General features: G+C 49.5%; 1 protein-coding gene across 1 annotated transcript; it reads left to right on the top strand.

Moving 5' to 3' along the window:
* The first annotated feature begins 2,524 nt into the window (after nucleotides 1-2,524).
* On the top strand, nucleotides 2,525-12,638 carry ARHGAP22 (Rho GTPase activating protein 22). The gene is given in 6 exon segments (XM_070943134.1): nucleotides 2,525-2,543; nucleotides 3,731-3,938; nucleotides 9,642-9,763; nucleotides 10,916-11,032; nucleotides 11,115-11,766; nucleotides 12,416-12,638. Coding segments are annotated over 6 exon segments (1,341 nt in total).
* The last annotated feature ends 970 nt before the right edge of the window (nucleotides 12,639-13,608 follow it).

Raw genomic sequence — 13,608 nt, 5'->3', positions numbered from 1 at the left:
GCTGATGTCAGCTTCTCTAAGAAGATGGCATGGCCTGGATGAGCAGACCTTGGACCAGAGTCCTCGAAAGACGGTGCTTGGCTTGTGTTTGAGTGGCACTGGTCAGACCCTCTGCTCGAAGCTGGTTCCTCTCACATGAAGGAATCCCCAGAACGGTTGACTTTCTTTTTCCTGCTCCGATGATGGAATGATTATTGTCATTAACTCTGGCAACCGCTATGAAAGGTTGCAGCTTCTTTTGCAAGAGCCTCCTGCTCTCACTCCCATTAATGAAAGCTTCACCCTCCGGCTGTCTGGCAATTTGCTGCTATGATTCTCCTGCCTGAGTTTAACAGACTCCAGTGAGCAGCTGCTTCTTTGACAGCTTAAGACCTGGAGCATCAACAAGGATAATTGGGAGGTGAGTAGCCCTTTCTTGGGCACATGAGGAAGACGCCGGCTACAGTAACCAAGGGCTGCCATAGATTTGCACAGAGGGTTAATTAACTGCATTGATGAATACACTTGACTTCTGGAATTAGGTTGCAAACACCTGCATTAGTAACACTGCAACCTGAGCAACAATTAAGACTTGCATTCTTTGGAAATCCTCAAGCAGCCTCACTTATCAGAATTCCTGCTAGCACAGATCCCTTGCTCTTCCCCCTCGTTTCTACCCCAACGTTAAAAAGTTGGAAAGAAATGGGGCAGGACTGTCCCTCCGGCCGTTTGTTGGCAGAGTAAGACTCTGAACTGAAGAAAACGAGAAGCTGGGAAAATAGAAACTGAGCCAGATCAGGCCGGGGGCTGCAGGAAATTATTCAGGAAAGAGCCAGGGAGGGGCAGGAGTTCCCGTGCCCATTGCCACCTACTTGACTGCACCCTTCCTGCCCGTATCTGAGCCCCTGCCATTACGCCTTGGGCCACCTCTGGGGCCTTGGCTCCCGCCTCGCGTAGAGTGGGGGGGGAAGCGCCAAACCCTCAATCTGCTGCGGGATTTTCATCTGGACTCTGGACTGAAGGTGCGTCCGGCTCCGTTGCCCGCCGCTCGGCTTCTCTAGGCTGCAACATCTCCGAGTATGCTCCGCAGCTCCTGTTTGTCCTGCCCGCTCTGCGCTCGCTACAAAAGAGCCCCGAGGACATTTGCTCGGGGAAGGGATATTTGCGCCTCATCCTCAGGCCGAAGAAACCTATTTGGGCGCTTCAGTCGTGACCTCCGTGAAAACTGCGTGGGGCGGGACAGGCTCTGCTCCTTTGGGCTGCAGCCGGCATCTGGAGGGTGGCGGGGCCCGGGAAGAAGCTTGACGCTGAATCCCAGCGAGGCTCAAGCCCTGGAAGCGCAGGCCGGGACCTCGCAGCCACCGGGCCCCCTTTGCTGCCAGCCAGGAGGAGGCGGCGGCCGGGCAAAACATGGCCTGCCCAGGGGAGCGGCAGGCCTCACCGGAGACTTCAAATAGTTGAGCGACGGCTCCTAATTGGCGCCGAGCGGGGCCGAGGCGGGATGGGCGGCCACAGGCCTCTGCAGCCAAGGAGGCGGCCGTTGCTGTCCCGCTCCGGCCGCCATCCCCGTGAGCCAGGCTAAGATTCGATATTGGGATAAAACTCAAATATTAGAAATCCAAATCTTTGGTCAAGACAGAAGTGCCTCTTCCGTGCCAAGGTGCTGAGATGACAAACGGTATTTGACGTAGGTACAGAATTGTAAAAGGGCAAACTGACCCTAAACAGATACATCCTGTTGTTTAATGTTTATTACACCCCAAATGTCATATAGAAGAAATACTGCTTCCCTTATTGTCCTCTTTACTGCTCTTGAGGCGCCTCTGAGCCCCTTATCTCCTCTTTATTATGTCTTGAGCTCCGGAGCTGAGAACCTGAGCCTGTGGGAAAAGGGCTGTTATGCCTTTCCTAGAGAGAGATTAAAGGGTAACCTCTACGTGTGAAATGTCTCACTCTTCATAATAACTTTGTCTTTATACTGTATAAATATCTGGCTGAAAGTGGCCATCATTGTTCAGACCCTTTGCTGTCTTTGGACTGTTTGAACCGTGCACAATAAACTCTTTCCTGCATTGAAGAGCTTGGCCTAGTTCCGTCATTTCTCCTACAACACCCGCGCGCTCGATGCCCGGCTTCCCGCTTGGCGGCTGTTGCCTCCTGGCCGCCTGCCCCGGCTCCGGCTGCTGCGCCGCCCACAGAGGTGAGAGCCGCCAGGGCGGAGCGCAGGGCGCTGCCGTTATCTCCGGCCACGGTTGGTCCCGAGCCCGGTCCCGTGCCGCCCTCCCAAACGCTGCCAATTCGCCCCTGCCTGTCAGCTTTCTTTGGGGCTCTTTGGCTTCCGACCCGGGCCTTCTGTGGGGCAAGGAGGGGGTTCTCTGGGCGCAGCAACCGCGCCTTTGATCCGGGGCTGGGGGGGCTTTGGTTAGACTGGCGGGCCGTTTGCGTCCAGTCTTCTTTCTGAGCATATCGGCTACTTTCACCAGCCAGGAGGTTGTGCATCACAGCTCTATTTTGGAGAAATCCGTCCGGGTACCAGGACTGGGAAATGCGCCCCCAGGAATTACGTGAGAATCGACTTCTCTGGTGCTGAATGGATGCATTTTAGCCAGCTGAACCGGCGTCTCCTTGAGTAGGCCAGCTACCCCGGCCTCGGTCAGGAGTTTGGGACAGCATAAAAGCATGTGGATCGCGTTCCTTTCCTTTCGATCTTCCTTTCTTGATAGGCTGTTGGAGGGATATTTGCAAGCAGACGGCTATTAAAGGGGAGGCTAGCGCTCTCCCTTCCCCCAGGCAGGGTCACCAAGCCAGGTGCTGAGTTAGAGGGTTTCGAAGCCCTCCAACCAGCCCTGGACGGTCTCCCGTATGCTTTCTGCTCTGCTAAACATGTCAGGAATTGAGCCCACCTGGAGACAATACTTTTCACCCTAGCAACTCATCAGATTTGTCATGGGAGTTTTTTTCAGACTAGGCAGAGAGATCTTTCCCTAAGCCCTAAACCCAATATTGGGCAGAAGGGACAGTCCAGAGGGGGTTGTGGTGAAGGCAAATAAAACACCCAGATGGTCTCCGAGGCCAGGATGGAAAGTGCTGAACATGCATAACAACACGGAGGGATATCAAGCCCAGGTTTAGGGTAGCAAAGTTGATTTTTAGTCCTTATCTTTCTCCCCAAAGTCCCGGTGTTGATCTGTTTCAGAATTCTTTGAGACTCCATCCTCCCTTTCCTCATCATGGCATACAGTGTGAAAGGATCCCCTGCTTCCTAAAAACCATGCTAGATATGCAAATAATGTTTTCAAACCCAATCATACTGATTCCATACTCGCAACCGCCTTTTCTATTTTCCACCTATTTGGTTGTTGTGTATGTCCCTAAGCAGGACATGTAAATAGTTTTTATTGGTTTATTGTTTAATGAGAACATTTATATGGTCAGCCAACTGAAACAACGTAACTCTGGGTGGTATACAAAAATCACTAAACACAATGACACGTACATTTACCGAAACAAAATGAAACAATTAAATGGTAGTCAGAACCCAAAGCTTTCTCTGCTCGTCCTTTCCCAAGTCTCAGGGAAAGGCTGAGACTTCAGCTGCCTCTCTAAAGGAGCTGTGTGTAGACTGACTTGGGTGCAAAATGCATCTGCCCTCCAGTTTCTCCTGCATTTTGTGCTCAGGGCTCTCTCGGTCCCCATATCTCCTCCCATGTGTAGAGCTGCAGCTGTGATGATTGTTTCCTCTATTTGGCAGGTATTTTTGGTCAGCACTTGGAGGACACAGTCCACTACGAAAAGAAGTTTGGGCAGCATCTGGTGCCCCTTCTGGTGGAACAATGTGTGGACTTCATCCGGGTGTGTGGCCTGACCGAGGAGGGGTTGTTCTGCCTGCCTGGGCAGGCCAATCTGGTCAAGGACCTCCAGGATTCCTTTGACGGCGGGAAGAAGCCCCAGTTTGACAGGTACACGAGTCACTTTCCAAGGAACCGCTGAGGGAGCTGCAAGGCCCTTGCCAGACTAGGGGATCGACTCTGCCCTGCTTGGAACTGCAGGATGGTTCCTTTATTTGCTTAGGGGTATTATGAGATCCTCCCAATCTTCTACCACCCTGTGTCCCAGGGTGGTAGAAGATTAAAAGAGTGAAACAATATGGCAATAAAATAAGTATAGAACCATACAAACCTTCATTTAATATGGTGCCGTGTAGGTGTGTTAGATGGCTTCTCTCATCTCCTCTAGCCAGAGTGGCCATTCAACATGCTGATTGGGTGTTACAGCCATACAGCCCTATGTAAGGTGAGTTGCCATGATCTGCCTGAGTGATATTGAGGCCATGAATTAAGACAGTGAGCGAGGTTCTCCTGTGCAAAACAAGGCTGCAACTCGTGCACCAGTTGGAGGCAGGCAAAGGGCCACTAGGTAAAGGCAGGATAGATGAGTCTAGAACAGTGTTTCTCAACCTTGGTAGCTTGAAGATGGGTGGACTTCAACTCCCAGAATCCCCCAGCCAGCAGCGCTGGCTGGGGGATTCTGGGAGTTGAAGTCCACCCATTTTCAAGCTACCAAAGTTGAGAAACACTGGTCTAGAAGGATGCTCCCCAAAGAGCTTGTGAATTTCCTGTTTCAGGGTAATGCCTGCCTGCCAGCCAGAAATAATATGGATAGGAAAACTATGATGGAGAAGCAGTCTCTCCATCTTGTCTAGGTTCAGTTTTGGTCTATTTGGTCCCATCCAGACCCCGATAGCCTCCGAGGGTGATGAAAGGACATCAACGACATTTCCCCTATTGATGGGGATAGCAACAGAGAATTGGGTATCACTCAAACAATGATATGTCCTCACCCAGCAGCTGGGCATAGATTTGAAAGAGCAAACGAGAGAGGACAAACTTGTCTTTCCTGCAAAGCAAGGGCCAAACTTTCCTCCCTCACAGCCATCGACTGGAAACCGTACGCCCATCGGAAGGAGCAAATCAACAGCAAAACTGCGCTCCAATTCCAGCTGCACAAGCTCCTGCAATAAGACACCCTCAGCTGTGGGTGATTGGTTGGTTACCAAAACTGGCTTTTGTAACTGTTCTACAGGTATAACAGAATAACAGAATTGGAAAGGATCTTGGAGGTCTTCTAGTCTTCCCTTGCTCAAGCAGAAGGAATGATGTATGTATGTATGTGTGTATGTATGTATGTATGTATGTATGTATGTATGTATGTATGTATTCATTCATTCATTCATTCATTCATTCATTCATTCATTCATTCATTCATTTATTATATTTCTATACCACCTTTCTCCCGTAGGACTCAAGGCGGTGTACAGTCAAGAAAAATATAGAAACACAAACATCATAAAATTGCTAATTAAAATTATTATTACAACATAGTTTGGCCCAATTAAATAGAACCTAAAATTAGAAAACATTTTAAAAACATTCACATGTTCATATGTTTAGCCCCGCTTGTTGGAACATCAGGGTTTTGAGGGCACGGCGGAAAGCACGGAGATCAGGGATATTCCGTATCTCCGGGGGCAGTTCATTCCAAAGGGTTGGAGCCCTCACAGAGAAGGCCCTCCCCCTGGGAGTCGCCAGTCGGCATAATTTGACTGACGGTACCGAGTAGTCCCTCCCTGTGAGAACGAACTGGTCGGTGGGAGGCTATTGGTGGCAAAAGACGGTCCCGTAGCTACCCAGGTCCTAAGCCATGGAGCGCTTTAAAGGTGATAACTAACACCTTGAATCGCACCCGGAAGACCACCGGGAGCCAGTGCAGCTCACGTAGGAGAGGTGTTACATGGGCGCAACGAGCTGCGCCCATAATCACCCACGCAGCTACATTCTGGACCAGTTGGAGCCTCCAGGTGCTTTTCAAGGGGAGCCCCATGTAGAGAGCATTACAGTAGTCCATACGGAAGGTAACTAGGGCATGAGTGACCGTGCACAAGGCGTCCCGATCCAGAAAGGGACGCAATTGACGGATCAGGCGAACCTGATAAAAGGCACCCCTGGCCACGGCCGTCAATTGATCTTCTAAAGATAGCCGTGAATCCAGGAGGACACCCAAGTTGCGGGCCCTCTCTGTGGGGAGCAAGATCTCATCCCCAATTGTCAGTGATGGTACCAGCTGACTATACTGGAACGCCGGAAGCCACAGCCACTCGGTCTTGGAGGGGTTGAGTCTGAGCTTGTTTCTCCCCATCCAGATCCGCACGGCCTCCAGGCAACGGGACATCACAGCAAGGGCATCATTGGGGTGGTCTGGGGTGGAGATGTAAAGCTGTATGTCATCAGCATACTGATGAACACTCATCCCGAAACCACGGATGATCTCGCCTAGCGGTTTTACATAAATGTTGAACAGAAGGGATGAGAGGACTGACCCTTGCGGCACCCCACAAATAAGGTGCCTCGAGGTTGACCTCTGCCCCCCTGCCAACACAAACTGCGAACGGTCAGAGAGGAAGGAGGAGAACCACCGAAGCACGGTGCCCCCTATTCCTAACCCCTGCAGCCGGTGCAGTAAGATACCATGGTCGATAGTATCAAAAGCCGCTGAGAGATCTAATAGGACCAGGATAGAGGAGCAACCTCTGTCCCGAGCCCTCCAGAGATCATCCACCAATGCGACCAATGCCGTTTCTGTGCTGTATTGTGACTTGAAGCCCGACTGGAACGGATCCAGATAGACAACTTCATCCAGGTATCAGGGTAGTTGTCACGCCACCACTCTCTCAACAACCTTCGCAACAAAGCGAAGATTGGAGACTGGACGATAATTTGATAATATAGCCGGGTCCAGGGAAGGCTTCTTGAGGAGGGACTTCACAACCGCCTCTTTCAAGGCGGCGGGAAAGACACCCTCACTCAGAGAAGCATTTATAATCCCCTGGAGCCAGCCTCGCCTAACCTCCCGGGAGGCCAGTACCAACCAGGAGGGACACGGGTCCAATAAACATGTGGCAGCGTTAAGGTTGCCCAGAATCCTGTTCACGTCCTCAGGAGCCACAGTGTCAAACTCTTCCCAGATAACGCTCTCAAGACCTGCCCCCGTCTCCTCCCCTGGATCTACCCAATCCAGAATGAATTAGGGACTGGGCCAACTGGCATCCGCTTTTACTAACTTGGGAGATGTGCAGTATTCCACTCCATAGATTGCCTGTCAGCATTCAAGGCAGGATAACTTTTTGGGTGTGTAGCATATCCTGAGTGCTGCTCTTAACTGGGCTAGAAGGCAACAGCCTGAAAGAGGGAGCGCGCCTGATTCCTGCCATTTCTGTTTCCTGCTCACATTTGCTGTCTCTCATTGTGCCTAAGGGAAATTCCCACATCAGGGTCCTATCCCCAGAGAGTGAGGGAGCTGCCTGTGTACTTGCCTGGCCCCTAAGTATAGCACTCCTGTTGTCATTCCGGCCGCTCAACAAGTTTTTTTTTAAATCAATGATGTTTGAAGCCCATCATCATCACCTGTACCATCTTTATCCAAGGCAACAGCTTTTTCTGCCTGCCTGCTGCTGAACCCCCTCTTCGGCTTTTCTGCGCACCCAGAAGACCACTGGGAGCCAGTGCAGCTCGCGCAGGAGGGGGGAGTCACATGGGAGTGCCACGTCGCTCCCATAACCACCCGCGCGGCCACATTCTGGACCAGCTGGAGCCTCCAGGTGCTCCTCCAGGGGAGCCCCATGTAGAGAGCATTGCAGTAGTCCAGGAGGGAAGTGACGAGGGCATGAGTGACCGTATTTAACGAGTCCCAATCCAGAAAGGGACGCAACTGGTGAATCAGGTGAACCTGATAAAATGCCCTCCCGGCCACAGCTGTCAAGTGCTCTTCTAAAGACAGCTGTGAGTCCAGGAGGACCAAGTTGCAAGCCCTATCCGTGGGGGCCAACGACTCGCCCCCAATAGTCAGTGATGGCACCAACTGACTATATTGGGATGTCGGAAACCACAGCCACTCGGTCTTGGATGGGTTGAGCCTGAGTTTGTTCCTCCCCATCCAGATCCGTACAGCCTCCAGGCACCGGGACATCACTTCAAGGGCATCATTGGGGTGGTCCGGGGTGGAGATGTACAGCTGGGTGTCATCAGCGTACTGGTGGTACTTCACCCCGAAACCACGGATGATCTCACCCAGCGGCTTCACATAAATGTTGAACAGAAGGGGCGAGAGGATCGATTCTTGTGGCACCCCACATACAAGGGGCCTCGGGGTCGTCCTCTGCCCCCCTGCCAACACTGACTGCGACCGGAGAGGAAGGAGGAGAACCACCACAGCACGGTGCCTCCCACCCCTAACTCTTCCAGCCGGTGCAGCATGATACCATGGTCGATGGTATCAAAAGCCGCTGAGAGGTCTAATAGGACCAGGACAGAGGAACAACCCCTGTCCCGAGCCCTCCAGAGATCTTCAACCAATGCGACCAATGCCGTTTCCGTGCTGTACCCAGGCCTGAAGCCCAACTGGAACGGATCCAGATAAAGCTGATTTATCCAGGTACTGAGGGAGCTGTCGTGCTACCACACTCTCAACAACCTTCGCGACAAAGCGAAGGTTGGAGACTGGACGATAATTAGCCAATACTGCCGGGTCCAGGGAAGGCTTCTTGAGGAGAGGTCTCACCACCGCCTCTTTCAAGGCAGCGGGAAAGACACCCTCACTCAAAGAAGCATTTATAATCCCCTGGAGCCAGCCTTGTGTAACCTCCCGAGAGGCCAGCACCAAACCAGGAGGTCCAATAAACATGTGGCAGCATTCAGTCTACTCAGTATCCTGTCCACGTCTTCGGGGGTGACAGAATCAAACTCTTCCCAGATAATATTCTCAAAACCTGCCTCCATCCTCCCCCCTGAATCTACCCTGTCAGAGTCCAGATGTTCCTGAATCTGAGCGATTTTATCATACAGATATTGTACAAAGTCTTCGGCTCTACCCTCCAAGGGTAATTGACGTAAACCCTAACCCTAATCCCAACCCAGAATGAATATTTAATTCTAATTATTGAGGTATTGGTTCAAACAGGGAAGTGGACCCATATGAAATCATAGACTCTACCTAGTGATAATATTGAGTGCCAGTTTGGTGCAGTGGTGAAGGCATTGGGCTAGAAACTGGGAGACTGGGAGTTCTAGCCCCACTTTATGCACAAGGCCAGCTGGGTAACCTTGGGCCTTTTCCTCTCAGCCCCAGGAAGGAGGAGGCGGAGGTGGTGGCAAAGCACTTCTGAAAAGGGTGCCAAGAAAGTTGCATGGACTTGTCCAGGCAAAATCAGAAGTCAGGACTGACTCAGAGGCAGAAACAGGAGTGATAATGGTATGTTTTCTGGAGCTGCTTTGGATTGTAAGTAACACCACATGCAAGCAGGGTCGGAAGAGAGATTTTAACCCAGAGGACTGGCTCCCAATCTGGATCAGGACTTATTTGTGCAAATCAGGGAATGTTAAACCTTTCCCTGCCCAGTTGCAGCATTTCCAAATCCCACCCTGATTAGCCACCTCCCCAAAAAGGCATCTCCAGAGGCTGAGCCGAGCCCGTTGTCCAAACTAGGCATCCGTGTGGACAGCTTGGCCATATGAGGCGCAATAGTTAGGTTGGAAATCTTGGTCTTTGCCACTGAGAATTGCTGGTGATTATAAAATTTTCATTGATTTGGGGGGGGGGGGGCTTTCAAGGTTTCTTGATGAAGTTCAGTCTTATGCCAGCCATAACAAGATGAGCATCCAGAACCTTGCCACAATGTTTGGACCAAACATTCTTCGGCCTCAGATGGAAGACCCTGTGACTCAGATGGAAGGTAGGCAGCCTGTGTCCTCCCCCATCCCCCCGAAGGGCAGCAGTCCAGCCCCAGCTTCAAATGGACACCACCGGGCAGCACCAGGGTCTGCAAATTCAGTTGCCCGTACTTGAGAATGTGGAATATCAGAAGTATACAAAGGGAGAGAAAGCAAAAATCCAACAAATGTGTCCTTGGCTGTTGAGTGGATGATTTGACTCAATAAAATGGCAAATTGCTTTTGACGGGTGCAAAGACTAAGGCTGTGTGGACAGACTTTAATCCAAATCTTCAGTTTAGTTTTTCAGTTTGATCTGATATGAAAAGTTGAGTTCATTCAGGAAAAATACTATTTTGCAAATAATGGGTTTGGTTTTTTTTTGCATCTGAGTATATTGGGAGGCATTCATTCTGTTTTCTGATTTAAATCAAGTTGTCACATAGTCCTAGAAGAAAATGTATATATGATTCTCTTTCACAACACCAAACTATACATCTGATTAATTCTTATCCATAGGAATATATACAGTTATGAATTTGAGTCTCTTTATGGTACGCTTCATGGCACTCTTTGTTGTGTTTATTCAATATCCCACCTTGGAAAGCCTTCTGTGTTTTTTCTCTGTGATATCCTTTCAGGTCCTTCCAAAGAAAGCTGCCCTATTCCCTGCTCAGTCTTTTCTTCTCAAGTTGAAATAAATCATCACTTCATTTTCTCCTTGTAAATCTCTGTTTCTGCTTCCTTGATCATCTTCACTAACATTCTCTGAACTTGCTTCTTTTTGGCTAAATCCCTCTTGAATTGTGGTATCTGGAGCTGAACTCACTACTCAAGATACTCACCCATGGAAAAGGGAAAGGTGTTGGATCTCCCATTCAATTTTGTGTCGTCTTCAAATCAAATTAGCATTCCCTCAGCTCTCATCTAAATCATTATTAAAAATGATGAGTTCAGATTCAGGACCAATCCCCACCACACCTCACTTGAATATCCATTTGATTGTGTGGCCATCCAGACCACATTTAAACTCACTAGTTCATCAGAAAGGCATGGAATATTTGATTTTCAAGGAAACGGGAATCCCTTGATATTTAATGCCTTCTTGTTGAGTAAATGTCTTTCTCTGCAAAACAAATTGCCCTAACATGACTGTCTGAATATTCGTCTCACAGGTACTTCGCTGGTTCAGGGCTTAATGGCTATTTTGATAAGTGAGCATGGGAAGATATTTGATCCCTCTCTGATTCAGGACTCGGTTCAACCAGAAGCTGATCTCCAGTGTCCACCTAGTTGGGTAGACTGGAACTTGCAAAGTGGCCAGAAAGAAAACAGCCTTTGCAGCCGTGCTGGCACCTCTCAGGCCTTCTGCAGCTAAGCCTCACGTGCAAGACTGCAGCCAGAAAGGAAACAGCAACCAGCCGGCCAGCAGCCCCAACCCCAGGAAGCAAGGCTTGTCCCTTTGGAAAGGCTCCCCTTCGCGGCAGCTGGGAGCTGGGTCATTCTACCACCCACTGAGAAGCTCCTTCTTGGAAAGCTGCTGCTTATCCTTACATGAGAAATGGTTGGTGGGTGGACGGTCGGCTGTTCAAGGCCACCTTGGAGGACAAGGCAAAGATTCCGATTCATGCCAAAGACTCTCCACCTATGCCAATGTCCCCATCCTTCATCTCTCTGAGGATGCTTGTAGCAACACCAGCCCCAGCTGCTCCATTTCCTCCAGTGGTCTGTCTCGCGCTGTGGATTCTGTCACCACCTGTGCCACATATAAGACGAGAGCCTGCCTGGCCTTGAACCCTCTTCCGAAGGAACACCCTCTGGGCAGCCCCTTGCCACACAGTGAGGTCTCTCTGGAAAGCAGCGGTGGGGAGCCAGAAGTACGCTGCGGCAGAAGCAGGGATGAATGCAACCTATCTGTCGCTTCTAGAGATGCCAATCACTGCTCAGAAGCCCTGCAAGATCTCATCGCAGAACTGAAGGCAGAACTATGAAAACAAAGGTCTGAATATGAGACCGCTTTTAAGAGGTATGCAAGACCAAAAGGGAAGAGAAGAGAAGAGAAGAGAGGCAGGGAACGAAGGCAGTTGGTTATGCAACAGCCAAGAATAAAAGGCAAAGTTGCTTCCTTTGTATCTCTCTGTAGCAGCCTGGGCAGTGATGCTAGGAACCGTGGTACACAATGCATATATTTCTATAGAGGTCCTTTGCCCTTCTCCATAAAGCCTTACTGCTCACCTTCCTTTATCTTGTGATCCTGACCTGAATTGTGTGGGACCAAGACATCAACTTTCACAAACATCCTCTAGGATGTGTATTTTTTTGGGGTGGGGGGGGGGGTGGGGGTTAGTAAACTTGATAAAGTATGACCATCATTAGGAGGGCCTTTAATATTACCCTCACAACAATCTGCCAATCTTTCAAACCCAGCAGAGTTATGAGCAGAGGGGGCCTCCATGGTCAGGGCAGGAAATGGTCAAGGGCTGCGAGATGCCTATGCAAGCCAAGGGCCGCCAGGCAAGCAAAGTGGCTAAAGGAAATGAACGGTGGCCAAAAAACATCTTAACATCTCTTCAAACCAAAGTTGGAGACATGACTTTCGCAGGCATTCTGGTGACACAGTTGTTCAAAATGCATCTGCTATGTAATTAACTCATGCTCTCTCTCTTCCCTTTAAGAATGGAACAAGCAAGCACAGAACTGAGGAAGCTGGTGACAAGACTAGAGGAAGAGCTAATCCAAGAGAAGAAGAAGCAGGCCATGCTGGAAATCAAGTTGAGGAACTCTGAGCGGGCAAGGAAAGACGCAGAAAAGAGAAACCACTTCCTGCAAAAAGAGATGGAGCATTTCTTCACAACACTGGGGAGTATCACTGCAGGGAGTCAGTGGGGTAAAGTCTGAAGATGGGCGAGTGCCCTCCACACTCGACTTGCCAGCCAAGCAGTTTTGCCCTGCCCTCTACCACTCTCTCTGATGCATATATAAAGGTGCGAACCTACTTTGCCGCCTTACTCACGTACTGACATCACAGTTGGTGGCCTAAATGAAAAATCACCGATTGCTGAGGAAGAGGCGAAAAGATTTCACTTACAGCACGACAATTGCTTTGCTAAATCCAGCATACAGTAGTATACATAGTGGCAGCAAAGAGAGGTGATGGCTCTGGATCACTCTTCTCAAGCATGGAAGAAGAAGAATACTTGGCTGGTCTGCAAAATTAAGATTACTTTTCAGTTGCCCTTGCATGCTCTCCTTTTATAGAAGGATTTGCTAGAACTATTAGTATTGGCACTCTGAATCACCAAGATGGTTTTCACTTACAGGCTTTTGCCTCGACTATAAATCAGGCTTATTCTCAGAGGGAATTCTGCTTCTTTTTCCCCCAATGGCCAATTCAGATCAGTCAAACAGCTTGTATCCCTGACCCACAATGGAGGAGGCAACACGACACAATAGGTGCAATAAATTAGGCATGTGAATTAATCAATTTATGCTCTGGGTATCTCATCCTTGTATGTAATTGCCCATGCTGACAAATTTTATAGGATTTGGAAATAATTGCCTGATCAGAAACTGGTGTTATGTTGCAAAATAACTTCTGGTGCTATACCTCAATATCCAGAATTCTCCATTTTTCTCTTATTTCTCTCTTACTGAGTTTTTTTCCCCCCTCTCCCTATATAATGGGAGACTCCACCTTTCCATGATAATGGAAGGAAGGCGGCTGGAGCCAGGAAAAAATGTTTTCACCGGAAGGCCCAAACAAAGGATACAGCCTCACTTATGCTGCGCCCCCAAAGCGACAGGTTTCCAGAAAACATTAAAATCTGAATTATTCCCACTGCTCTTGGAGACCAAATGTAGTTTTGCT

This window comes from Pituophis catenifer, unplaced genomic scaffold (genome assembly GCF_029215685.1).
Source record: "Pituophis catenifer annectens isolate HBS135680 unplaced genomic scaffold, rPitCat1.0.hap2 SCAF_4, whole genome shotgun sequence".
Taxonomy (NCBI): Eukaryota; Metazoa; Chordata; class Lepidosauria; order Squamata; family Colubridae; genus Pituophis; species Pituophis catenifer.
The sequence above is the reverse complement of the archived record's forward strand: the minus strand, read 5'-3'. Positions and strand labels throughout refer to the sequence as shown.